At 43.6% G+C, this 27,693-nt stretch overlaps 1 protein-coding gene across 9 annotated transcripts in view; it reads right to left on the bottom strand.

Annotated features, from left to right (window-relative positions):
• KTN1 (kinectin 1) overlaps positions 1–27,693 on the bottom strand; it is a 113,777-nt gene that overhangs the window by 29,578 nt on the left and 56,506 nt on the right. For 6 of the 9 annotated variants that reach the window (XM_083166260.1, XM_083166263.1, XM_083166261.1 and 3 more), the window contains exons 9-31: positions 22,538–22,670; positions 22,377–22,464; positions 22,060–22,211; positions 19,848–19,916; positions 18,917–18,954; positions 18,350–18,440; positions 16,137–16,205; positions 15,408–15,445; positions 14,016–14,106; positions 12,606–12,674; positions 12,003–12,034; positions 10,261–10,351; positions 8,768–8,836; positions 8,651–8,685; positions 7,998–8,088; positions 7,574–7,642; positions 6,236–6,273; positions 5,064–5,154; positions 4,492–4,560; positions 2,569–2,606; positions 645–735; positions 487–552; positions 284–324 (exon numbers count right to left, since the gene is read on the bottom strand). In XM_083166260.1, coding sequence (XP_083022386.1) covers positions 284–324; positions 487–552; positions 645–735; positions 2,569–2,606; positions 4,492–4,560; positions 5,064–5,154; positions 6,236–6,273; positions 7,574–7,642; positions 7,998–8,088; positions 8,651–8,685; positions 8,768–8,836; positions 10,261–10,351; positions 12,003–12,034; positions 12,606–12,674; positions 14,016–14,106; positions 15,408–15,445; positions 16,137–16,205; positions 18,350–18,440; positions 18,917–18,954; positions 19,848–19,916; positions 22,060–22,211; positions 22,377–22,464; positions 22,538–22,670 — 1,659 coding nt within the window. The remainder of the gene's footprint in view (positions 1–283; positions 325–486; positions 553–644; positions 736–2,568; positions 2,607–4,491; positions 4,561–5,063; positions 5,155–6,235; positions 6,274–7,573; positions 7,643–7,997; positions 8,089–8,650; positions 8,686–8,767; positions 8,837–10,260; positions 10,352–12,002; positions 12,035–12,605; positions 12,675–14,015; positions 14,107–15,407; positions 15,446–16,136; positions 16,206–18,349; positions 18,441–18,916; positions 18,955–19,847; positions 19,917–22,059; positions 22,212–22,376; positions 22,465–22,537; positions 22,671–27,693) is intronic. The other 3 variants (XM_083166262.1, XM_083166267.1, XM_083166268.1) reach the window with 1 other exon arrangement.

Below are 27,693 nucleotides of genomic sequence, written 5' to 3'. Positions count from 1 at the left end.
CTTTCTTTCCTTTAGTTAAATATCTAATAAAAAAAAAAAAAAACATGTGTTAAATGTAATTTAAATAAGAAAAAAATGTCTAAAGCTCAATTACAACCAAAGTGGCAGAAAATGTAAGTCCACAATGTTACAACTGTTGCAGAGGGAAAGCGTGGGTAGCTTTTGATCGGCTCTCCTGCTCCCCTTGTGGTTCTTAGTGGAATAGGAGTGGATGAAGCAGGCCGTGGCGAGGGGGAAGGACCATATTAGCGGCAATGTAATTCACACACAGAAGAGAACTTACATCCTCTGAAGATCCTGCACTCCTGCTGACGTTGAGTCTTGCTATGGGAGAAAAATATAAAAATGACGCTCTCAGGATTATTTAGGAAACAAAACGATTACCCAGAAAAAGAACATATTACAATGAAGCGGACCGGAAGGGGCCACAAGCGTTATATATAGACCTCCCAGGCACCCCTGTAGTTAACCAGCAATATAGTGCACCTGTGATAGCTTCTTCTGGACTTCTTTAATATGGAGTTTCAGCTGTTCACTTTCTTTCAGTAGACCCTTACAAAGCAAGAACACATATGTACAATTACTAAAAGCTAAACCGATACGGATAAAACAAGCTTAATGACAGAGGAAGATTAGCAAGTCACCTCAACTTGTCTTTCTTTTTCTAGAATCACTTTCTCGCGTTCATTAAATCGTTCTTCGGTCACCTTCAAGTTCTCCTCCCGGCCCTTCAACCTACACAAAGAAGAATGTTTATACATCTAGGCTAGATGACGGGATAGTGTAACATTAAGGACTTCCACCACTGCTAGTAGAGCGCTGGTTTGCAACTGCAATTCTTCGCTGCACAGCTGAAAGTAATTAAGATGCATGTCACATGATCTGTAACCAATGGATTCCTACGCCACTAGCCGAGCAGACATGGGCCTCTATTAATTCCACCCGATCATATTGTGCACATATTGAAACTGTGTAAGACGCGTTTCTCCCGCCATGATCTAGTAGGCTTTGTACAGACTCAGTCGCACAAATATACAAGTGCCAAATAACAATCAGTGCAGTCTTATTATGCAGTTCACTGCATGACACTATTAAGAACATCATTTGAGCGAAAAAGAGGTTACTCTACTCCGCTCCAAAACACCAGGGATCTAAGGCCACGTGGCGTGTTGAGACTAGATGTATGATACTAGAAGAACAAGTCCGGAACAGAAGCATCGGTACTTGTTTCCTAGCACGGCCACACCAATTTACATCGGGGTGGTCGTGTCGGAAAAATAGGGTCGATCGCATCGCATGCGATTTGGTCGCATGCGATGCGATCGACGCGACCGACCCGATTTTTTAATTGAATGAAATGTAAATCGGGTCCCTGGGACCCGATTTTACATTGGATTCAATGTAAAATATTCCCTACACCCCCAAATTTAACGACGTAAACCCCACCCCACGATAGACGCCAACCCGAAGCGTGGCGAGCGCAGCGAGCCCGCGAGGGGCGGCGGTGCGCGTCCTCCGACCTTTTCATTCCCCTACTATCCACTAGGGCGTGGAGTGAGAATAGAATAGTGTGGCGAGCGCAGCGAGCCACCGAGCCCGAAGCGTGGCGAGCGCAGCAAGCCCCGCGTGGGGACGCGTATACCTGTGAAGTTATACGCGTCCCCTCGCGGGGCTCGCTACGCTTCGGGCTCGGTGGCTCGCTGCGTTCGCCACACTATTCTATTCTCAACTCCACGCCGACATGGATAGTAGGGGAATGAAAAGGTCGGAGGACGCGCACCGCCGCCCCTCGCGGGCTCGCTGCGCTCGCCACGCTTCGGATTGGCGTCTATCGTGGGGTGACAACGGGGACATCTATAATGTGAAATGGGTCATATTGGCCCATTTCACATTTTTCACATTTTTTTTAAAGGTGAGATGGATTTAATCAAGTCCATCTCATCTTGTGCCATTATAATGGCACAAGACCGACGCGAACCTCACGATTTCAATGTTAAAAAATATTTTAACATTGAAGCCTATGGGGAAATCGGGGGCATCGCGTCGGTCGCGTCGGGACCAATGTTAATGGTCCTGACCGACGCGATGCCCCCGATATTGCACCTTTGCCGGCAAAATGGACCTGATTTCAAAGGAAATCGGGTCCATCGTGTGGATCGTGTACCTTAACTTAAAAGGTACACGATCCACAAGATTGTGGCCGTGCTAGGAAACAAGTACCGAAGCATCAATGTAGAGCTTACATACTCTGTGCTTTGCAACAAAGTTTTAAAGTGTTTATAAACCGGATTTATAGCAGCAACATTAATTTCTAGGAAGAAGATCAGATGCAAAATATTACAGTAACACTTAAAAACAGATAATGGGGATGCATTAACCAAGCGTCATGAAGTGCAGAGTGCGATATTTGCTTAGAGAACACTAATGGCCTCATTAAGCTGTCGCATTTGAGTTGATATATTTACAGATGCAATGTCTCCGATGGTGCACCTCTTCGTCTAGAACTACTATGATTGCCCTATGCTACACCAGGTTACATAGAAGACAAAGCCACTGATGTATACGTACTGGTTCTGCAGCTCCTGAACGTGTGCAATGCTGGAGACCTGCAGAAGATACACCAATGTAAAGCGGAGAGCAAATCAGTTACAAGATCTAACAAATGTGACACAGGGATATAAGCTGTAAATATTACATTACACTTGTATGTGCTATGGAACGTAGGCGCCGATCCTGCATCCGCAAACCGCTGGAGCAGACGGAAGTGGCATGTTCCACACTCGCCGTGCAGTTTGCTGCAGAGGGGGGCAAGCAGAGGAACACCCAACGGTTCATGGGCATTCCCATAAAACCGCTGGCCGTTCCCCTGGAAATGCAGGTGGGTCAATGTCTGCCAGGGACCGGGGGGCTGGCGTTCCATTAGGTCAGCGCCTGCCCCCTTTTCGGCCATCTGACTTATTTTTCCAAAGGGGAGAACAACCATTAGATGGTCGGTGACCGTCAAATAAATCCTCTCTCCTTTGGACGCATGCGAGGAGGTGCGTTTTTGTACACGTCCCCCCCCCCCCCCCCGCATGCTAGAGAAGGGATGCGGGCAGCGGGAGGGGAAGGCGGGCATTCTATAGATTGTAAGGTTGCGAGCAGGGCCCTCATACCGTTGACTGTCTGTAAATACCCAGTTTGTAGTATCCATTGTAAAGCACAACGGAATATGCTGCGCTATATAAGAAACTGTTAATAAATAATAATAAAATAAATTCGGCAGGGCTGACCTGTTCGCAAACCGCGCTGAATCAGGCCCCTCATTTCTTTTACAGGAAAGAACTTTGAAACAACCAACAGCTCTTTAAAAACCCATGGTGCTCATGAAATGGCTTTTAATACATCCACACAAATATACTATATTTATAAGGAACTATAGGCATTACTAGGGTAACACGGTTGATCACAGACTACACTGCTCTCACCCACCTATACAGAGAATATACTATTCGAACTAAACCCAGAATTCTTAAGGTGCCCATATAATCAGGGGAGAATCCTGGCAATTCCCCATTCTCCTTAAGCCTCTGTCAGGGGACCAGGATCGGCAAGTTGGGGATTTTACAAAATGCTATTTTTTACCGCCCCAATTATAAATCACAGGACAAGACGGCAGCATAGGCAACTGACAGGTCTGGGGGGGGAACAGCACTAAAAAACTCTGATCATGTGCGGAATCTTGGTGTTGTCCTGGATAGTGGCCTGACACTTAAACATCAGGTGTCAGCCACAATCAAATCCTCATTGTATCATCTAAGGAATATAGCCAGAATCATGCACTTAATTCCCTCAGAAGACCTGCCTAAAGTAATACATGCATTTATATCATCACGCATAGACTACTGCAATGCTCTCTACCTGGGTCTCCCAGCAAAAGAATTGCACCGCTTGCAGCTGGTACAAAATGCAGCCCACAAGTCTATTAACTAACCAGCCCCGCTCCTGCCACATAACTCCCATTCTCTACGCCCTTCACTGGCTACCTGTAAAATGGCGAATCGTTTTCAAGATTGGCTTACTCACTTTCAAGGCCCTACATGACCAGGGTCCAAGGTACCTGCAACAGCTGCTGATCCCTTACTGTCCTACTACGATCCACTGAAGAAGGACTACTAACAGTACCCAGAATCTCCCTGAATTCATCTGGGGGTCGAGCTTTCAACTTTGCTGCTCCAACTCTATGGAACTCTCTACCTCTCCTCCCTCACTTGAACAAAAAAACGAAACTTAATGTTTCAGGCTAAGTTTACTATTTGGAAATAATGATTTTATAGAAGCAGCTGTAGGGGCCCAAAACAGACTGCATACAATTCTAACATTACTGGCGTACAAACAGTATGACTGCCCTTTGCTGATTGGACAGAAAGAAAACAGTCATCAGTCCAGTCTATCAAACATTGGTCTTGTAAACTGCATTACGTTATTTCAGTGACATAACAAATGTGTTACCTGTTCAGCCTTTTCAAGCTGGCTATTTCCTAACGCTTCCTTTAGCGCTTCAATTTCTTTAGTCAACGCCTTGACAACAACAAGAATGAGACAGATGGGAGACAAGACCACAACACAATGGCATACATAACATGAATGAATGAACGCTATTTTACTTACAGGATGCATGGGCCTTTACGGGTCACACAACATGCAGTGAAATTACATGATTTGCTGGTTATGAATCCATTGCACTTATTAGAATGAATTCAAGGCTCGTGAAGGGCAAATTGGCTAATATATTTCAGTGGAGCAGCTATGGGTCCCACTGTTGACCACAGAAACACGGGGCTTCATTCAGCTTTGCCAGCAAAGCAAAAAAGCATGAAAATGGGCAAAATCATGTTGCACTGCAGGTGGTGGAGACAGATATAGATTTGGGTGGGGTGTGGTTCAAACTGAAATCTAATTATTCCCACCGAAGATGTGTATCCAAAATGTATTTTAATAATTGAAAAATATAAAAATGAATAAAAAAAAATGTATATTATTATTCTACTATAATAATCTGGCACCTTCAGAGAACATAATACCTGTACGGTCTTTTCCTCATTGTTGGCCCGGAGCTGCTCAGCGTGAAGCAGATCTTCCACAGACCTTATTTGGCCATCCTTCTCATGGATACTAAAAACAGAATATGTATTAATACCATTACAAATCAATAGTTAAAAGAACATTTAAAAAAAAAATATGGGGGGGGGGGGGTTTCATTACTCTTTTACACAGAGGGTTATTGTGACCTGGGTGCTTGGCTCAATGTGAAAAGGTTGGCACGGGGCTTGCATGGATCTGACCTGGGTTATATCCCAATCAGCTGCCAAGTGAAAGGCAGAACCGGGTCATGCCTAAAATACTGCCGGTGTTGAGTATTCAGGTGAGATACAGGGTGGAGCAGGGTTAAGTGTGATGGTGATATAAGTTGCCTTTTCTTGGCCAACTTGTCATGTGGCCTACACATTACTATACTAGACTCTAATTAGCTGTAAACCATGGTGTGCGTCACGCCAAAAAGACTATTGTCCCTCATCGGTCTGCACCATTCATCTAGATATTGATTCGATTGGCCGAAAAAACACGGGAGGGAAGAGGACAGCGACTGACCATGTGAGCAATCATCTTCCAACATCACCCAATTGCCTAACAGTCCTCTCACTCGCAGTGAGCCAATCAGATCAGGATTTTCAATCACTGTATTAGGTCTTAAATTGTCTAACTCATCAGAATTTTTGTAACACTAATTAAATCCAACGAGCTGATCTTCACTTAGGGGTGCACCAAAATATTTATATTATAAGAAAATGATGCAAGTCAGGGTTTTAAATGACGACTTTCAATATAGGTTCATTATTTCATTACTTTTTTGCTATTTGGCCATACTAAAACTGTTGCACGGCATGCTGGGATGTGTAGTTCAACAACAGCTGGAAGGCCGAAGATTCCCCATCCCTGCTTAAATGTGAAAGAATGAAAACCTTTAAATATAAAATAATGAAAACCTGGGTGAGACGCTGATGTTTGGACATATAAATCTGTGATCACTTATACCATATAAATAAGGATCAATATTCCCGTCTAAACCGGAACCTTTCAGAAACCTGGAAAACGCATTATAAATCTAACTGCGGCAAATCTATGGCCTTTGCCGCAACGAACATTGTACAGGAACCATTAAAGACAGCATGACCTGGCATCAGGAGCAACTTACACATGTTTTAGGTCCTCCACCACAGACGTAAGGGCTACCTAAAAATAAATAAATACAGTAAATGACTGTTTCAAAAAAGAGGTCACATGTTTTCTGACCGTCAGATAGATTGAATAGATCAAATGAAAATTCAACCTATTCTAGTGGACAAAGTGCCGATATGTGTACGGAGAATAAGATTATCTGTCCAATCTTTCTGGATGGAGTAAAAATCTGGTCATGTATGAGCGCAAATCACAATTGACCATTTTCTCCAAATCATTGGAAAGCAGACAAAAAACGAATTGGTTAAATCCATTTGATTTAACCACTGTATTCAAAGGACCATGTTTGTCCTCTTTGTGGAGAACATTTCTGACGGGAAAAAAAAGGGATAATGTTAAGTTTACTCTTAAAAGGGACTATAATCATATATGTGACATTTCCCTGTGTTTGTCAAATGTAAATATTAAATTTGGTATTTTCTAAGCATTGGATGGAGAGGTAAAGGTACCAGTCTTTAAGCTCCTAAAGGTTGTATTTGAAAAATGACAGTGAGGACCTGGTGATTGGTACTTAATCTCCATCCAACCCATACGTGATAAATGTATGTATGTATGTATGTATGTATGTATGTATGTATACATACATATATATATACACACAGTGGTGGGTAGGCAGTGGCACTCAGGAGTCTTACGATGATGAAGAAAAAGGGGATATTGAGATGTCAGCGTTTTAGCAATAAAAAACTTTTTCTTTATCATCGTAAGACTCATCAGTGCCACTGCCTACCCACCACTGTATTGACCTATCCTGCAGGGGGCACCGGAGCAGCTGTACCTGACCCAGCAGGAGTGCCGGACCGACCAGAGACATTATATATATATATATATATATATATATATATATATATATATTATTTTTTTTTAACAGTATAGTTTCTATATACATAGTGGTATATAGTGGTCTGTTAAGTCTGGTTGCCACACTCACAATGCAGTACAGCTACCATTGTTTTAATTCTCTTCCCTAATCAGGTTTATTTTTGCTTACTGCATATCTCACATTGCAGTAGTTTGTAGTATGGCATAATGTGCATTATCATCAGGATAATGGTATTATGTGAATAGATGTCAAGCTAGGTCTAGTAAGGACCAAAACCACGACAAAGAAAAAAAAACTAGGAAGAAAAAGTATCTTGAGTTTGCTTCCTGCTGGAACATAGATATAACATACATCTGAATCCGCATACTGTAATACACAGCATCCCCATGTGCTGGTTGCAATTAGGCCAGTAAACCTTCTCAGGCAACAGTCACTTTAAACGTTTCAATTTAACATTATGTCACCCATTACCTGGTCCTTGTGATGGGCCTTAAGATTCTGCACGTCCATTCTCAAATTTGCATTTTCATTCCTTAGCGTCTGGAAAAGACATCACTAAGATGAGCTCACATAGAAGAAGCCTATACAATTATATGCTGCAAAAGGAATTCTGGAATGTTGTTGCCAGATCATGGTATTTCTCTTTAGACCAACCCGAAAATACTGAATCTGTAATTTGGACCTTAATGGCCAAATTAATTTTAAATTACCCTTAATATATATTGTAACATGCAACCCCAAATGAGAAACACATATAGGTTTCTTAGCAAGCAGAACCACTGACAGTTTTCTTAACTATTACAGACTAGTTTAATGACAGTCAGCCGTACCCAATGTACCAATTAGAGAACGGAGACCTGTGGCAATCGCTCTAGGGATAAGGAAAGCAACTTACCCTCAACTCTTCTTCTTTGTTTGCAACTTCTATGAGTCCGGTCTCCAACAACTCCTCAACCGTTTTGATCTTTTCATCTTTCTCTTGCATGCTACAAAAGGAAAAAACATTCCCCTTTACTCACAACAAGCATTTCCACCACACATAACCACATCAGCATAGAACGTTCATTACGGCAAAACCAAAAAAGAAGGCAAGTGGTTACATCCTTAACATTTCCATAGACTGAAGTCACAGGGGGTATTCAATCCCAGCATAAATAGCGGCACTCGCCTATTCAATGCAGCATTGAAGGCAGTTTCCCACAAAACCGGTCTGACTTTCAAAAAAAAAAAAAAGTCAGATGTGTTTGGTCGGAAATGGATATGGATTGTCATATTCACGTCCGTTTTTTGACAATCCACAGCCGATTTTGCAGACTTTCCGACACTCAGGGAATTGAATTCCAGCTGTCGCGTTTCAGTCGGAAGAAACAAAAACAGCCCGGTATTCCGCCAGTCGGAATCCCTGATTGAATTGAATACCCCTCATAGAACACAAATCACAACCACCAGCTTATCCGACACACTGCTGCATGATTTTCATCCAGACCCAGATCTCATCAATGCCTATAATCACACAGGATAGAACAGTCACTCAGGCATTACAGTTACCTCTTCTCCATCTGTCCAAGCGTATCTTTATTTGCCTAAAGGAATAAAAAGGCAGTTGGCAAATGTTCCAGATACCCTCAAAACTCAAGGATATAACAAAGGAGGAAATGATCTCACCTGATCCAGAAAATGTTCCTGAAACTTGTGAACCTGCTGCTGTAACTCACTGTTCAGGTTCTGTAGGGACTGATACAAAATAAGACGATGAGACTAAAGCGGGTTCTCTAGCATTCACTTCTAAGATTCCCAAATAGGAGAATGGACCGAGACACCTATCTGAAAAACAATCGCCCAACTCTCCTCTTTGTCTACTACCGTGTCTTATAAATATCAAATATAAGTACTTCGAAACTGAGGGGTGAATGTATGAAGCTTGGAGAAGTGGGATCTATCCCCATAAAGAACATTCTGTGCAAGGTGATAATGCACCAGCCAATCAGATCCTAACTGTCAATTTACATATTGGAGCTGATTGGCTGGTGCATTATCACCTTGCACAGAACATTTTGTATGGGGATAGATAACACTTCTCCAAGCATCATACATTTACCCCAAAAATCTTAACTCTGATGCTTCAACAGTACCGTACGGGTGGGGATTACTAGATTAACAGGGTCTAGCTGGATAGTCATTAGGTCGACCGCAAATGGATAGACAGTGAAAAAAGTCCACATGCACTAGATTAACATTGACAAAAGGTTGACACAGGAAATGTTGTTAAGGAAATGGTCAACATATGAAGTCGACATGAGTTTTTCATATTTTTTGGGTGCCTATGTCGACATGGACCCCAATTCGGGTAACGCGTACCTTTGCATGGAGAACATGCTTTGGATACTTTACAGTTCTTTACTGTAGTCTACGTGAATCTTAAAGTATGGAAAAGTGCTCAGAAAGAAAAAAAAATAATTAAAAATTCAGGTCGATCTTTTCATGCCCATGTCTACCAACAGCTGTCGATCTACTGACTGTCGGACCTAACAACCGGTACCAGCACTGCACAAAACTTACACACTGCACCCCTGAGTTATGGACAACCTACTGCAGGTGAGAGAAATCTACACCAGATTCTAGTGACTAGTTTACCAATCAGCATCTCACATATCCCCGGAGACTACAGCGGAGCAGCCCCAGGCTTACCCACTAACACGTGTGGGAAAATGCCTGTGGTTACTGTACGGGGTGCGGAAATTCTCACCTCGCTGCACCATTACACTACAGCATCACAGTATTACACAATCTGCCAGGTTAACGCATGATAATAGAGGCAGATGCCTATACCAGGTTACTAAATGGAAGCAACATAAGTACAGGCACCTCAATAACGCCTGCCGTCCCTAAATGAACCATAAACTAAAGACAACCATGATGGTAACACACAATATTCTCAGAATCCAGCCAAATCCTTAGATGGCACAAGACCATTGTTTCATCCTATGTACTAACGTCCATAAACCACCACCCAAACTTTCCCCCAGGTCCATTTTCTACCGAAGCTCCACAATGACATCCTCTTTACCCTGGATTTTAGGCTTGCAGTATGGAGAGAGAACGAGTATTGCATTTGCATGACCATACATTATGTGACTCCAGCACACTCTGTCCCTTACTTTGTGTTCCTCGTCGTTACTGGTCACCTTCGCCAGCTCAGCCTCCAGTCTCCGTTCCAGAGATCTGATCTGCTCATCTTTTTCCACAACACTGAAAAGAGAGGATGTCATCTAGCAGATGTCTGTTCCTTCATTAATGTCACATTGCCGCGGACAATGTAATACTCATACACAATGACATTTCACTAAATGCACATGACAGCTTATTATCCTCAGTGCAATGGCCTCTGTGAAAGATCGAAACAGACCTTAATCAGGATGCTGAGAGCTATTCCTCTACCAGAAAGAAATGAATGGCCAACATTGTTACCTGAGATTATATATATATATATATATATATATATATATATATATATATATATATATATATATATATATATATATATAACCACTTATTCTGGTACTTAGCATTAAACAGCAGCAACGCTTACATAAAACACAATGGTTTGATAGATTTCAGTGGAGGAGATACTTTGTTTTCTTGTTAAGTCTATAGAACATTTCTGTACTCTGCCGGCTAGACACAGTGGAGACCGCCAACAGGAACAGTCATAAGAAGTCAGGGGTCTCTCTAGAAATTGCATTTCTCCAGCATAGAATGTGGAAATTGCAGGTTGGCTCGCTTAGTAGCGTACAATGGCTGCTAGCGGGCGGGTAAAGGTGAACATTCTATTTAAAGGATGTATTTGGAAAATGACTGTTAGGAGCTGATTGGTTAGTACTTGCTCTCTTCTCCTAAACGGCGGAATCAATGTTCTTTATTCCCGAAGACTTTACCTGGTTTATTCCATCTGCAGGGACTTGCACAGGGTATTCTGTGCTGATTGAATACCTCCAGCGCCGGCAATTCAACCACGTGGCTAATTTAACTCCCCCGATATTCAGTTTCTAAGAAAGGCCGCACTACTCAGAGCTGCCTGTAGAGGACACCCTTCCCACAAGAACGTATAACCACTTCTGTAGCAAACTGCAAAGCTTCACCCATGTAAATATCTCCCGGAGCGTTGCTGTAACTTAGCACACAGCTGATCTGTACATTTTATGAAAACCATCTGGGAGATTCTAGGTTTGTACATTTATAAAATCTGGGTCAAACTGAGACCCCCCCGTTAAATTCACAACTGTGATTTCTAGCGTAATAAGTTTGGTTTATTGGGCACTTATTTCAGTAAATACCTGACTTTTCAGTTAATAAGGGACATGATGTTGAAGATGGTCATATAATGGTGAACAAAATGGCTTGTACTCTGCTACATATAAAATCTAACGCTGTTACCACCCACATTGCACTAATAGAACATTCCTTATAGACTGATAAACCTGGCATACAGGAGTCATGTAGAGGACATTCAATATGGGATTCCAACTGTCGGAACCACGGGCAGATTTCGCTCAGCTTGACTGAAACTCGACAGCCACAATAAAATGTTCCGGCTCTCGAGTGTCGCAAAGTGGGCGTGTCAGTGAAGCCGGCCGTGGATTGATTAAAAACTGCGTAAATTCGACAAAGCGCGTCTGTTTCCGACAAAACAGATCCGACTTGTTTTACAGCCCGGATTGTTTGTCAGAATCCGCCTTTAATGCTGTCGAATTTGGCAGCATTGGTATACGCGGCTCCCGCTATTTCCCCCGGCAGAAATAACGGACGATATTAAATACCCCCCATATTCCTTATGCAATGTGTATGAATGAGCTTCGATGTCAATTAAATGAGACCGCGTTACATCCAATAGGGGACTTACCTTTTCTGCAACTGTTCCAGAGCAGCAGCAGCCTGCAACAGAAGCCATAACACTGCTTAACAAATATAACATTTTCAGTGACTTGCTCTAATTCATACAAGCAGAACAGAGACACCGTACAACCTGGAGTACACCAGCACAGCTGGACCCCCCCCCCCCCCCCAAAAAAAAAGCCTTGTGCAGAATAGTTTTTTTATTTTTGACCTAGGAGATTTGGGGTACAAACTGTAGAGACCAGTCTGCAGATCTTATGTGAGAAAGGACAAACCAACAATCATGCTGTCACAACAGAGGCTTGATTTTTTTTGAACATTCTGATTGGTGGATGGCTGAGTGCTGACAGCCAGTCACTGTACGGAAGTGGAAACACGGCACAGGACCGCTGGCGGGGCATGTAATCTTATTGTTTTCCAGTTAACGAGTGTGCAGGGGGGGCCAGTGTGTTGGTTTGCGCAGGGCCTACAATTAATGTAAATATGGTCCTGAACAGAGGCCTACAGTTCTTCCCCTCTGCTCAGGAAGAAATAACAATACATACAGATTAAGGACCTGACAACTTCCTGTCCTATATTTTAGCTTACACCTCTGATAGTACCACCTCACCTGTTCATTCTGTGTCACCTGAAACTTCTCTAGTTCAGCTTTCAACAAACCGTTCTCTCTCTGTAGTGTCTACAGGGAAAAAGAAAACATGACTCTCAAGCCTATGGCTATGCACTGTATAAAATAATCTCTACGCAAAGATTATCCATCTATTTGGTCATATCTCAAAGCAAGTTGAGGACCCCTACAACACTCATGGGGGTGGAAGTCAACTCAAAGCGGTGTCCTTGCGTTGCTCGACTTGGCACATTTCAGCCAGTTACGGTACCTCTGACACTGCTAGCACGAGGATAATTGAATCACCCTCTTAGATTGTTACACTTTAATGCCTGTTTTGGTAGAACGGATGGGAGTAATATAGAACATACCTGACAGCGGCAATTTAATTAAATAGAATTAAACCGATGCAATGCAATGACAACCCCCAAATGCAGACAATCTAGATCCATACAGAGGTTAGATAGTGTGAGGTCTAGCCTTAGGAGCAATACAACTAGGTGCCAGCAATTAATACCCCTTTCATACCGCAGCTATAACCCGGTATTTTGGTGATTGTGGAGCTACTAGTTCCCATCCACCTCTGGGACCCCGCCGCTGACTTCCCATCCCCCGCAGGGAGCCCGCTGCCTCTCCAGTGATGCATGGACCCCCCACTGTCCAGATCCATGTGCTGGCCAGGTACCAGGGGAGGGGGGTTTGCCCACCTTCGTCCAAGAGTGGCAGGTGAGATGGATGGATGGGATGGTTGGCTGCCTCCGTGGGGGGGGGGGGGGGGGGGGGTGATAGAAGGTGAAAGGCTGGATCCCTGCATGAAAGTCACTGCCCACAACTGCTTATGGGTGATGCGGGTTCAATGTGAAAGGTACGAAAACGGTAATTAACCAGTAATATACTGTTTACAACATGCATTGTGAAAGGGGTTTAAAGGGGGGGGGGGGGTGATAGAAGGTGAAAGGCTGGATCCCTGCATGAAAGTCACTGCCCACAACTGCTTATGGGTGATGCGGGTTCAATGTGAAAGGTACGAAAACGGTAATTAACCAGTAATATACTGTTTACAACATGCATTGTGAAAGGGGTTTAACTTGCTCTGACCCGTTTTAAGAAAAGTTTCAAATCCCGGGTCTAAAGCAGCATTATTAATGAGTAGATCGCTAATGGCATTAGTGACCAGCTAAGGACTGCAGGTAGCTAGTACATTATATAGTAGGACAATGAGTGCCACACAATTTCCTCCGCAGCTGACGATGACATGAAATGTGAAGGGTTGGGGAGAGTCACTGAGGAAGGCTGTATGCGGAGACAAGCATGTACTTCACAGTCACAATAATTACTTGTTTTAGAAGAGGGAATACATTTAAAAAAAATAATAATAATAATAATAATAATTAACCTGCTGTTGGGTTTTACCTTTAGTTCCTCCTCGGAGTTTGCAAAATGGGCATGTTCAAGTGACACTGCATCTTTCACCTGTTTTATCTCCTGGTCCTTGTCTGCGATGCTGCAGGGAGAACACCCCCCCGTTACTGACACAGCCCTCACATCCCAATAATAATGCATTATCCTGAAAAGCAGCTCTGGACTTATTTGCAGCATACCCGCTGCTGCAGACATGATTCCGGAATTGGCCCCCTCCCGGCGGCGGGGAACGCATTGCGATCCTGCCACCCGGAAAGGTCTCATGTGGCTCATGGTTGATCGGATGGTCAGACACTTCTCCAAAAAGTCAGAGCAGTGTATGGCTACTTTCAGGTGAACACCACACATACATGCGGTAACACATAGCAACCAGATCTATTTACAACAAGATTAAATGAAGCTACTATCTGCTTGGTTGCCATGGGTAACAAGCTTTTGCCACCGGGTTAGTACATTAACTAATAGTCACGTGTTCTGAAGTTTGTACTCTTCCAGAAGTGACTATTGGAAGAATCACTGACCAACATAAGGTAACGCTGAGACGTGGCAGCACGGATTGTGAGTATTCGTAGCACAGTAGCTGCTGCCATAAATGAAACCAATAAAAAAGGTGATTGCAACAAACTTTTAGGCACTGTGGCTAGTGAGATTCAGTTGCGGGCAGATCTCCTAATGGGAGGGCCGCTAGCACCTCATCAGTAGAGGTAGGAGCAGCCTGCAGAGTTGCGTTAGCTGTAGAGTACCCGGCTGTCAGAAGCCTTCTCATCAGAGGTAGGAAAGCAGCCGGTGATTATAAATCCACAAGCCATGGTGTCTATAATAGACAAAAACGATTAGGAGTGTGAATTGTTCAATGCGGCTGCCTACATAAAGATATTTTTGGGACCAGAGTTCTGGTGTCACCATTTTAATGCCGAATCTAAAAGACCGTTCTGCACAAATCTTGAGTTGAATAATCCCTATTTGCATGCAAAGATCTGGGCAAGTCCATACTATTGCAATTACACTGTTACTGACATGTTACATAACCAACATCACTGTTGAAGCATTTCTTTTAAAACTGACCAATCAGCACGCTCACTATACAATAAATACATAACGTAAGAATGATGTTAATTTCCATTGTGGAAAAAAAACGATAACGGCAATCAGCCGTTGTTTAAATGTCTGAGGATCGTTCCTGGCACACAGGAAATTGTGTCATTAGCAAAGAATGTGCAAAACAATTATTTTTACTCTGTTTGGAGAGTGCAAAAAAGCTGCGTAGAACTACTGCAGGTGACGTTTACTGGAGCGCGTGACCCTGTAAAGCGCAGGAAGCTGAGACACTAAACATAATTTAATTTCCAAACAGCTATAAATTTCCTGATAATATAAACATACGTTTTCTGCAGTTTTTCAACAAGGACCGACGCCGAAGCCTGAAAGATAAAGAGGAATGGTGTAAACATTGGCAAACACCCGACACATAAGAGTGCCATTAAGAGTACATCTCATAGTTCATTTAAAAGGGGAAAAAGTAAACTGAAAAATGTTTTGTACGTTTAAGCAAAAAGTCCTGATGTACCAATTATGGGATTTTGTTCAGGCCAAATACTGAATATCTGTTTATTGCTTGGTGAGATGCTACTTCCAAAATGTGTGACAATCTTTTTAGTAAAAAAAAAAAAAAAAAAGTAACTACTCCTCACCTCTATGAGGTGAATTGCTGTCACTGACCACTAGGGCCACATGACAGACCAAAGTACTTCTTTGTGAGCTAAAAGATCACAACAGAAAGTTAAAGTAATTTTGCAGGGACACTGATCTGTTTCAAACTTGCTGGGTATGGAGAGAGGGAGCTGTGAAGACAGGGATTGGAGGTAGGAGCAGATAAGGACTGGGGGTGGGGTGGAGAGTTCGTAGGCTAAAAACTGTCACATTTTAAAGTGGAAGTAAAAACTGTCACAGCTCAAAGTGAAAGCACATTGCAGAAGCCGTCATTCTGATGGGCTTTTCACTAGTGGGACTATAATACACATGTATATTTCTCATACACTGAGGCTACGGTCTGCAGGGAAGGATTGCAATAAGGCAGTGACAACTTTACCACTTTAGCGCTGCATTTCTTACCTGGGATTGTATTTGTGAAATGTATTTTTGAATCTGAATGTTCAGCGACTCGTTCTGTTTCCTTAAATCCTGCAAATTAAAACAATTTTTTTTATTCAATTAACTGGCATCCTACATTCTTACAATATAGGACATGCCGACTGCTGGAAGTGGCTTGTGGAATAAAGAGTATTTTTAGGGCAGGACATTTGGTATGTTTGGAGGTGTTGACGTATGACTAGGCCACGGCACTCATTGCACACGTCCTGCAAAATTGGTAACACACTGCTGCTGTTCTCATTCTAGCCCTCTGATTGGTCCCAGCAGTGGGCGACTGTGGGACCAATCAGAGGGCAGAATGATAACAGCAGCACATACTTCAAGCTTATGTACTGCTCGCAGAGCTCCCAACCTTTGTCTCATCGTCTATACCTTAGCAATCGTAACATAGTAATGCTAAGCTCCTATCACTGAGTTATGAAATATGGTTTAATATATTCATCTTGTTCTCAATTACAAAACATCTAATTACGTAATTAATTGGTGTTACATATGTATAACATTAGCTATGCCTCCAATATGGTTGGTTATGAAATATATATTTTGTAGACATAGAAACATAGAATGGGACGGCAGATAAGAACCATTTGGCCCATCTAACCTGCCCCTTTTTTATCCTTCAGGTAATCTCAGCCCTTTTTAATCCTTATTTCGTTGTAAGGATATTCATATGCCTATCCCAAGCATGTTTAAATTGTTCTACTGTCTTAGCCTCTACCACCTCTGATGGGAGGCTATTCCACTTATCCACTACCCTTTCTGTGAAGTAATTATTTCTAACATTTCCCCTGAACCTACCTCCCTCCAGTTTCAGTGCATGTCCTCGTGTTCTATTACTTCTCTTCCTTTGAAGAAAATTTCCCTCCTGAACTATGTTAAAACCCTTGATATATTTGAATATTTCTATCATGTCCCCTTTCATTCTCTGCTCCAAACTATACATGTGAAGATATTTTAGTCTTTCCTGGTACGTTTTGTGATGTAGGCCATGCACCATTTTAGTTGCCCTTCTTTGTACACTCTCTAATGTATTTATATCCTTCTGGTGATATGGACTCCAGAACTGAACACAGTACTTCATGATCCACAATTTTTGTCCTTGGTAAACTGTGCTCACTAAAGATGGGAAGCAAATTGCTGGGCATCGTCCTACTGACTGAAGAGAATGTGTAGCAGATTGCTCATCCACTCTGCTGTTGCTTCTGATTGGATGCTGAACTTGGACATTCCTCACACTGTAATGGAACCACCAACACCAATAAGGGCGTTGGAGAGTGAGAAGGGAATTATGAGGGAAAACCTGGATCTGTCGGCCAGCAGAACTCTGCAAGTTCCTTTACTGATGATAGGGATAGTCCTGCAACTGGAATATTACTATATATTGATAATATTTACTTTAAATAAACTGTTACAGTGTCTAAAAGCAGGCATGTCCAAACTGTGGGCCTCCAGCTGTGGTGAAACTACAAGTTCCATCATGCCTTGCCACAGCTTTGCTGTAAGGGAATGCTAAAACTATGGCATGCTGGGATGTGAAGTTTCACAGCAGCTGGAGGGCAACAGTTTGGACATGTTTAATTTAAAGTATCTTTAGAAACTAAATACTTGGGTCACCTCACCCAGAAGTGATATTTCTGCCATTCTCCATTGCCAAACAAAACCCTGTATAGATTCACATGTGTGGTATTCTGGAGCCAGGCAATAAATGTGCAGGAAATAGAAAAGTTGGAAGACACCGCAGTGATTTGAGTCAATGCTATTGATATGAATACAACCTGACCTTCCCCGACTACTTTGTCCACCATGAACACTGCAAAGGTGGGACAAGAGGCATCACAAGGACACTGCAGTTCCGTGATGTGCCCCGCCATGTTTTTTGAGAAGTATGTTGCCTTACCTTATGGCAGGCATGTCCAACCTGTCGCCCTCCATCCGTTATGAAACTCCACATCCCAGCAAGCCTTGCCATAGTTTTAGCATTCCCTAATAGAAAAACTGTGGCAAGGCATGATGGGACGTGTAGTTTCACAACAGCTGGAGGGCCATCGTTTGGACATGCCTGCCTTATGTAGATAATTGGCAATGCTCAGGTCTTTGAAAGGTGGCCCCTGAAGCAAACCAGCATGCCTATCACTGCTACAGAGCACGGCACACAACATTAATGCTTACACTACCTTCAGCTCCTCTTCGCTGTTTGTGAAATTAGCATGTTTCAAAGCCATAGATTCCTCCATCTGTTTCATCTCCTTATTCTTCTCTGCCATCCTAAGAACACATGGAGGATGGTTACATTTGTAATACAGAACGTCTCCACTTGTGGCGCTCCCTGAGGCTTAGGGCAACCTGCTTCTGAGAGCAGCCGGATGTATGACACGTTATCAAGTAACAGCACCAATAAAGCAGCTCTGGCTCCTACAGAACTTCATTGCAGTGCGGCCCATCTGATCATGTGATATGGCATGTGACCCACGGGAACGTCCAATAGGGCAAACACACTGCCAAATATGCACAATGGGTCGTTCTGATCCATCTGGAAACCTATTATTCTTATATCAGCCAGGTGTGTACAAACCCTAACTGCCATGTTTCAGGCTGTGTTTGAAAAATGACGAAAGCAGACTGGTGCTTTACAAGTCTCTCAAATCAGTCATGGATCCCATCATTCAGGGTCTGGAGCAATAACAGGCTGTGACCATTCCTATGGTTTGTCAATGGGTAATAACACTTGTACTAAAACTTACGCTTTATGCAGTTCATCCACTCTCACCGAGGCAGAAGACTGGAAAAGAAAATGCACACAGGTGTTGTCAGCGGTACGGAGCACTACATCCTACTTTCAGGAAGAAAGGCTAGAAAGGACAACTGTAAACAGCTGGTGATCACAAAGGAGCTTAGTGGCAACTACTGCGACATTCCGCTGGATTTAGGGGATACCTACGGATGACCAGCCATGGAGATTTGGCAGAGGGAATCCTGACAGTGGTGAGGTAAGTATATGTACCGGCCCCATGCCATCCCCTCCCTCCACCACCACTGCCTTACCCTCCCTACTAGTGCCTAACCCTAGTTCCCTGCCTCATAAACCTAATTCAAATATAGTTGAAACTATGGAAGTTTCCAACTGATTTAGGTCGGAAGGGGTTTTCCAACAGGTCAGAATGGTCCGACCTGTTGGAAGCCACGTGGATTGGCGGAATAGCCACAGATCAATGTGCTTTTGTCGGAAACGTGGACAACTCCGACAGGTTTGGGCCCCGTTTCCAACAATCTTTTAAAAAAAATTGGATTGAGGAGATGAGCAGAAGCTCAACTGGCACTGTCCTCCCGCTACTGGTGCTCACTCAGTCCCATCCTCCAGGCCAGGCTCCTCTCTCCCGGCCGCGCTGCCTGGTCCACAGGCTGCAAGTGTGGCTCCCCTTCAGCAGCTCCCTGTGATTTCACAAACAGGAAGCTGCTGACCGCAGCAGCAGGAGGGGGAGACACAGGAATGGCCAAATACGACAGTCGGATTTGGCCGATCATTGAATAGGGCTTGTCGGATCCATTCTGACAAATGCATGTCGGAATGGATCCGATTCTAATTGAATATACCCCTAAGTGGTAAAGTACTAAATTCTAATCACCTACCCACCTCTGTTTCTATGATAATTAAGTTAATTGGTGTCTCGTTACCTGGGCTTGCATCTGGGAATGGTATTTTTGTATCTGTACATTTAGGGCTTCATTTTGCTTCAACAGATCCTTACAAAAGAAGAGAAAACAAGAATAACTTGTGCTGCACATTGGTAATCCCGTTCCCTGACCACTGGACTCTACTGGAGATTATGAATAAGGACCGAATGCGGAGTTCCCAATATATACCCCCTTTACCCATGACTGTTCTCAGCAGCCGAACCGACCCATGTTTCCAAAATAGGGAGAGATGTACTAAGCCTTAAGGTGTTTACACACGGGTGCAATTTCATGTAAAAAAAAAAATCTGCGCGCTCCCGTGTGCACTGCCTAATGGTCGCTGGAGCATGCTCCTGCGCCCAGCGGCTTTCCCCGGCGATCGCTGTGCCGGGAGGTCAGCGCCGGGGACATCAGCGTTGATCTCCTCAGCCCCGTGCCGCTGCTCCCTCCCTCCTCCCATCAAAGTGACAGCAGCAGCATCTGCACTCCCCCTCCGCCCCGTAGCAGTGTCTCCTTTTCATCGCTGATGAAAAGGAGACACTGAGCAATATGATTGCTGGGGATATATTGCTAGCAATCTATCCCCAGCAATCATATTACCCCGTGTGTGCACAGCATTAGAGAGAGATAATAATATGGTAGCAAGGAGCTTATGGACTTGTGCATGATAAACTCGCTCTCTAGTTCATCCAATGCTTAAGTCCCATACACACTAGGCAACCTGTGGGACCACCGATATAATTAAGTCACGATTTCGGTGGTCCTGAAGGTGGATGATACTGTGCATACACACTGAACGATATCTTTAACAATATCGTTCAGAGACATCACCGGGACCCCACTGAACATGCGAGTCATTGGTTACAAAGCCAAAATTGATCTGCATGTTCAGACGGGGAGTTTGTTAACAATACTGAGCATACACACTATGGGGGGTATTCCACCTGTGACGATATTTCTCGACAGGGGAAATATTAGCACTCACCTTATTCAGTGCTGCCGTTAAACACAGCATTGAAGGGTGTCAGATTAAACTTTTTTTAAAAAGTTGAATCAGTTTGGTCGGAAACGGACGTGGATTGACAAAGTCGTTGCAGTTTCCGACAACTTGCGGATTTTACGACACTTGGTACAATGCATACCGACTGTCTAGATCAGTGATGGCTAACCTTGACACTCCAGCTGTTGTTGAACTACACATCCCAGCATCAGTTTTACTGTTTGGCCATGCTAAAACTTATGCAGGGCATGCTGGGGTGTGTAGTTCAACAACAGCTGGAGGGACAAAGTTTAGCCATCACTGGTCTATATACTGTTTGAAGCTGTTGGAAACAGCCAGCATTCCAACTGTCCGGACAGTCATAGATCGATCATTCAAAACTAGCGTGATCAAACAAACCGTGCACACCCTAAATAATGTACAGCGTACTGGCCCTATCCAACCGAAATAGCCTCATGAAAAAGTAAATGCAATATATAAAAAATAAACTGAAAGATGAAACAAACTTAATGAAAAAGAGATAAACATAGAATATACTTATTTATGTGAACTCCGCAGTCAGAGCTAAATGTAATTTAAGCAAAACAGTGTACACATTTACAGATGCCTTAGGGACCGATTCCAGCTCAGGGACTAAGGACTGCGGGAGATTTACTCCCTCCTCCGCTGCAGCAGCAGGGCGCGATAAAGACAGTGTGAGAACAGCATAAAGGAAGAATCACATATACCCAGTAGTAAATGGTAAACTAGGTGCACCCACATAAAATTGATTTTCAGATTGATCACAAAATAGCGCTCATTCAAACCACACATCTACCAGGACTAGGGATGCCCATCGACCATTGAGGATTCAAAATCATCGATGGTTTGTGACCAATGTAGAATAGTTTGGCCATCGATGGGGGAGAACTAGATGGTTTCACTCAACCGATGGCAAAGCATAAACAAATAGTTGTTGTTTTTCTTATCCAAGGGGGCGGGCAGAGGATAACTCCACCACCAACACCCATAAAGCCCCACCCCTAAGGTTTTGATTGGCCCATGTGTGTGTCGCTGGCCATCCCTAATAAGGACTCAACACTTCACCAAAAAAACTTGAAAAACTCACGTCGGCCTTTTCATGCGTCAACCTTTTCCATGTTCTACACATAATCCACACCCAAGGTACCCACAGATCGTGTGCAAACAGCAGCAAATAGAATGACACAGTACCTGCACCTGCATCTGTATGCTGCCGTCCTGCCCAGCATCCATAAGCTGCATGATTCGCTGCTCCAGCTGCTGGTTGGTCACGATGGTGTCTGTGAGTTTGCTGTGCAGACTCTGGACTTCAGCCTCCTTGGTATGCAGCTTTGTCTGTACATCTGGTGGGGGGAGAGCGCAGGACAAGCTTGACATAAGCAGGACAATGGAGCACACAAACAGATCAACACTGCGATATTTTAGTATGTGTGTCCATCAAAGATGCCCCAAAACGTGTGACAGGGAAACAGAAAGCCAAACCTGAAGCAGAGCATGGGAGTACCAACCTTGCTGGGTCATTTCCAGATCGGACATCCGTTTTCTTAGGTACTTTTCTACTTCTTCCCATCTTCTCTCTGATTCTTGCATCTGAGCCTAGAACAGCAACCAGGGATTAATACCTCTCTCCAAGAGACCGGCCCACAACTTTGTACAGAATGTTCTTCACCTTTAGCCCAACCGCCATCTGCTCCTGGTTCTTTTTCTGCAGTTCCTCCTCTGCCAAGCTGCTTGATTTCTCATTCAGTTCTTTAACCAGCCTGGCGTAATCTTGGCGAAGCTTGATAAGATCATTGGATTGCCTGTCAAACAGAGAGCAAACTATGAGTAATATATTTGGGCACCAACGTGCGGCTGTTCTTTATCTCGTTAAAATATAAGATGAATTCTGGGGCGTGGCCACGGCAGCGCGGGAGTAGAGGAGTGTGGTGTGTGACTCCCTGGGCTTCCATCCTGCTATACATATGAAGCTGATGCCTGCCGCCCAGTAAAAGCCCTAGACGCGGCAAGACTGAGTACCTGTGACCCGCTGGGAAGACATATTGGTCTTTATAACAAACTGTCGAGAGGAATTGCACCGGTGTGACCTCAGACCGCGCGGCGAGTGAGAGCGTGCAGCCGGAGTGGAGGGAGAAGGCGGCAAAGCAGTCGGGGCAGCGCCTGTGTGACCGCAGACAGCGCGGCGAGAAAGAGCGTGCAGCCGGAGTGGAGGGAGAAGGCGGCAAAGCAGTCGGGGCAGCGGCTGCCGGAGATCCGACGGAGTTGCCGGAAAAGTGTGAAGCGGCGGCCAGTGACACAGAGTACGTGCCGCGTGGCTAGATACGTGATCCCCGGCAGCAAAAAGCCGTGCTGGAAGCCTTCAAGCCTCCGGAGGGACAGTCCAGCGGCAAACAGCCAAACAAGCCAAAACGGAGTCAGGTACCGGGTGGTGTGGAGGGGTTGAAGTAACAACAAGCCAGAGACCGCTGGCGGGTGCTGGTGTGGGAAAAACTGTATGCGCCTTTGGCAAACAGTACCTACGCTGAAAAGTATATAAGCCTGCTGTGTATTGTGAACATACTGTTGTGAGCGCTCCTTGGTTTTCTAAATAGTGAACTCTTTATAGCTGGACACAGATTACCTAACAGGCAGTGAGGCCTGCAAAAGTATTAACACACATAAAGAGCTCCAAAACAAGCTGTGAGCTTCCCATATATTTCCGATTAAACCCCCGTCGTTTGGGAAGGCCCAATGGGGAAAACAGGGAACGCCGCAGCTGCAGCGAAGCTGGAGCGCTTTGCAAGGACACAAAGAACTAATACCCCCACATCCACACCGGTTAACTCCCCAGCAAAAAGTAATGTCCCCCCAAACTCTCCTCCAGAGATCTCCCTTCAACAACTAATGGAGGCTATTAAAGGCAGTGAAGATCGACTTATGGGGAAAGTAGATGAAATACGTGCCGAAATAGTCATGGCCAGACAAGAGATAAAGGAGGTGAAGGGGAGAATTAAGGAGGCAGAAAACAGAATTTCTAATGTCGAGGACAGTAATACTCTCCTGATTGTTAAAATGGATTCAGTAATTGACCAAGTAAAGGAGATGAAGGCAAAAATGACGGACATGGAGGGAAGGTTGAGACGGAACAACTTGAGATTTATTGGGTTCCCTGAAAAAGTGGAGGGGTCCGATCCCATAAAGTTTATGGAAGATTGGTGCCGGGCTAAGTTCGGCGCAGAGAAAATATCTAAATTGTTTGCGATAGAAAGAGCTCATAGAATTCCATCAAGGCCGCCTCCTCCAGGTGCACCATCCCGTACCATGATTATTAAGGTGCTAAACTTTCAGGACCGGGATGCCATTCTTAGACAGGCAAGGGTGGCAGAACCGCTAGACTGTGAAGGTGCAAGGATATCTATATTTCCTGACCTGGCTGTAGAAGTACAAAAAAACAGAGCAAAATTCTTTGATGTAAAAAAACGACTGCGAGAGAGGGGAATAATGTACTCGATGCTGTTTCCTGCGAAATTGAGAGTGATTCATGATGGTCAGACCCATTTTTTCCAGACACCGAAGGAAGCCGCCAATTGGGTGGATAAATGGGCGACAGGGGGCACTCAGATGTCCACAAATTAAAATTTGTTATTGTCGTTTAAGTCCAGGGAGTCTACCGCACGTTGGTGGCCCTAGAGTAAAGCCCTAAGGGACGCAGGGGGGAGGATATGGGAATAGGTATACCAGGGGGGGATAGGTATGCAGGGAGGGGGGAGGGGGGGGGAGGTGGGGGGGTATGTGTTGTTTGTCTGTTTATGAGTGTGTTTTGTTTTAATGATCCCCAAGTAGAAGGTCGTGTTATTCATCTAAAGTACATGTATAGATCTATCAAAATGTGGGCCACTTTCAGATATGTTGGAGTGAAGCTTACGTTAGGATTGGCTGGTCAGATGTTATATATACCAAGTGAAGGGCAGGGATGAGTAGACTGTTATTTTGGAATGTAAGAGGCCTAAATGATAAGATTAAGAGAACATTAGTTATGAACCAAATCAAACAAACTAGAGCAGATATTATTTGTATTGCCGAGACCCACCTGGTGGGTAATAAGGTTAAAGCCCTAAACAAGGCCTGGATTGGACAGAGTTTCCATTCATCCCATACATCAAACTCCAGAGGAGTGTCAATACTGGTTAAAAAATCCCTGCCATTCACTTGTAAGAGAATTTTAAAGGATCCCTTGGGAAGATATATATTTATGGAATGTGTTGTGGATGCTATGCAGGTCCATCTTTTGGTGGTGTATATTCCACCGCCTTTCGCTTATGATATTTTGAAAGTAGCGCTGGAATTTATCTCTGTTGCACCGGGGCTTCCGGTTATATGTACAGGGGATTTTAATAACGTGCTTGATATCAATAAGGATAGATGGAGTAATAGGTCAACTACAACAAAAAGGAGTAATTTGGGACTGGATAGGTTTATAAATGAGTTGGGCTGGGTGGACATCTGGAGGGTGAGAAACCCAGGTGTAAAGCAGTTTTCCTGCTACTCCACCCAGTTTGACTCATTTTCTAGGATCGATATGGTTTGGGTGTCAAGGGATTTAATATCAGTTGTAGATAAAGTGGACTATAGGGCCAGAGGGGTCTCAGACCACTCTCCCCTTGTATTAGACTTTGTGAAAGAAGGAGATCGGGGTAACCATTATTGGAAATTTGACACTAGAAGATTGAATTGCCTGGGTAATGAAGAGGGAATCCCCGAAAACCTGAAGGAATTTTGGGATATTAACAAAGGTACTTCGGCTAATGGATATGTGTGGGACGCATTTAAGGCCTACTTGAGAGGTTTGCTAAAAAAGGGATTAGCTACCGGGAAAAATCAAAAAAATAAAAAACTAAAAGATCTAGAAGAAGAAAGCATGAAGTTAGAGGAAATCTACCTACATAGCAATACGGAGCAAAATAAGAACAAGTGGATAGAGGCCAAAAAAAACTGGTTAGATTCTCTAGAACTAGAAAATGCAAGATTCTTAAAATATAGCTCTTTTACAAACTATGCCAGTTCAGATAGATCGGGATCCTTCTTGGCATATATAGCCCAGGCTGAGAAACCTCCTAACATAATTACGAGGGTTAGAAATGGTAAGGGAGAGGATGTATATACAGCTAGACAGATTGCAGAGGCTTTCTTAGAATATTTTAGAGCCATATATTCATCTAAAAGTGGTTGTAGTGTAGAAGAAATAAGATCTTTCTTGGAGAATATAAAGATACCCAGATTGATGGAAACTGGCAGAGAAGAACTAGACGCCCCAATTAGCTTGAATGAGATAAAAGAAGTCATCATGGACCTACCCAATGGTAAGTCCCCAGGGCTAGATGGCCTTCCTGGCGAAATATATAAAAAATATATAAATGTAATAGCACCTATTTTTTTGGAGATTCTAAGCAATTGTTTTGAAGAGGATGGTCTTCCAAGATCGATGCTTGAGACCAAAATAATAGTGCTTTTAAAAGGTGACAAGAACCCGGAGCTTTTGGATTCGTATAGGCCAATCTCGTTGATAGCAGTAGAGGCCAAAATATTGGCCAAAGTGCTGTCTAGGAGATTGAACAAATATATAAACCAAATTGTATTTGAGGATCAGACGGGCTTTATGCCAGGAAAAGATACCTCAATCAATTTGAAAAAAGTTTTTATTCACCTACAGAAATCACATGTAGAAGATCGACACCCGGTAATTGTTTCTTTAGACGCAACAAAAGCTTTTGATGTAGTGGAATGGCAATTCCTCTGGGGGGTAATGGAGAGGGTTGGGATCGGCCCAAATTTCATTAAATGGGTGCAGTTATTATATCAAAACCCTGTGGCCAGAATTGCAACAAATGGGTACACAACCTTACCATTTTCGATCAGTAGAGGGACCAGACAAGGTTGCCCCCTTTCGCCCACCCTTTTTGCCTTGATAATGGAGCCTTTGGCTTGCCTCTTACGGGAACAACTGAGGAATGAAGGCTTTACACGGGGTAAGGAGAGGGATGTGGTGGCTTTATATGCCGATGATGTTCTACTATTTTTGCGGGATGGGGGAAAGGGGATTCCGTTAGCGTTAAACATAATAGAGGAATTTGGGAGATATTCAGGTTTCCAGGTAAATTGGGGTAAGTCCAGTGTTTTGCCTTTGCGATCTGGGATCCCCGCACTAAACACTCCATTAAAAACAGTTAAGTCCTTTAAATATCTGGGAATATGGATTACAGCCAATATTGATGAGTTTGGGGAATTAAACCTACTCCCATTAACCCAGGATTTGGGGAATAGAATAAAGCACTGGAATAAACTACCTTTAACAACTATGGGAAGGGTTAATATATTAAAAATGATTACCCTCCCGAAATTTCTTTATGTTTTTCAACAATCCCCCCAATATATCCCTAAGGAATTTTTTAGGAAATTAAATAGTATAATTGGATCTTTTGTATGGAAAAACTCTCGTCCAAAAATTAGTCTCCAGACTATGTTAAGGAAAAAGGATGATGGTGGAATGGCGATGCCGGATTTTAGGCTATATTATTTTGCCTGTCAAATAAGAGCAATGGCAGACTGGTTTGGGGACTCTACCATTGGGGAAGGGATACAAGATCTGGTTAGAGATAGTGGTGGGGAGTATACACCAGCCCAAAGGTTGATAGCAGGAGGAAAAGTGCAGCAGAGCCTCCCCATGGTAAAACAAGCAATTCAAATATGGAGAGATGTAAATAAATTATTTAGCTTTAACGGCATAGATATAAACCACCCGCTAGGTAATGATATCTCTAGAAAGGATCCCGACATTTCACAGATCTT

This window comes from Crinia signifera, chromosome 12 (assembly GCF_055691185.1).
Source record: "Crinia signifera chromosome 12, ASM5569118v1, whole genome shotgun sequence".
Lineage (NCBI taxonomy): Eukaryota > Metazoa > Chordata > Amphibia > Anura > Myobatrachidae > Crinia > Crinia signifera.
Note: the sequence above shows the minus strand (reverse complement) of the source record. Positions and strands in the feature narration are given on the sequence as shown.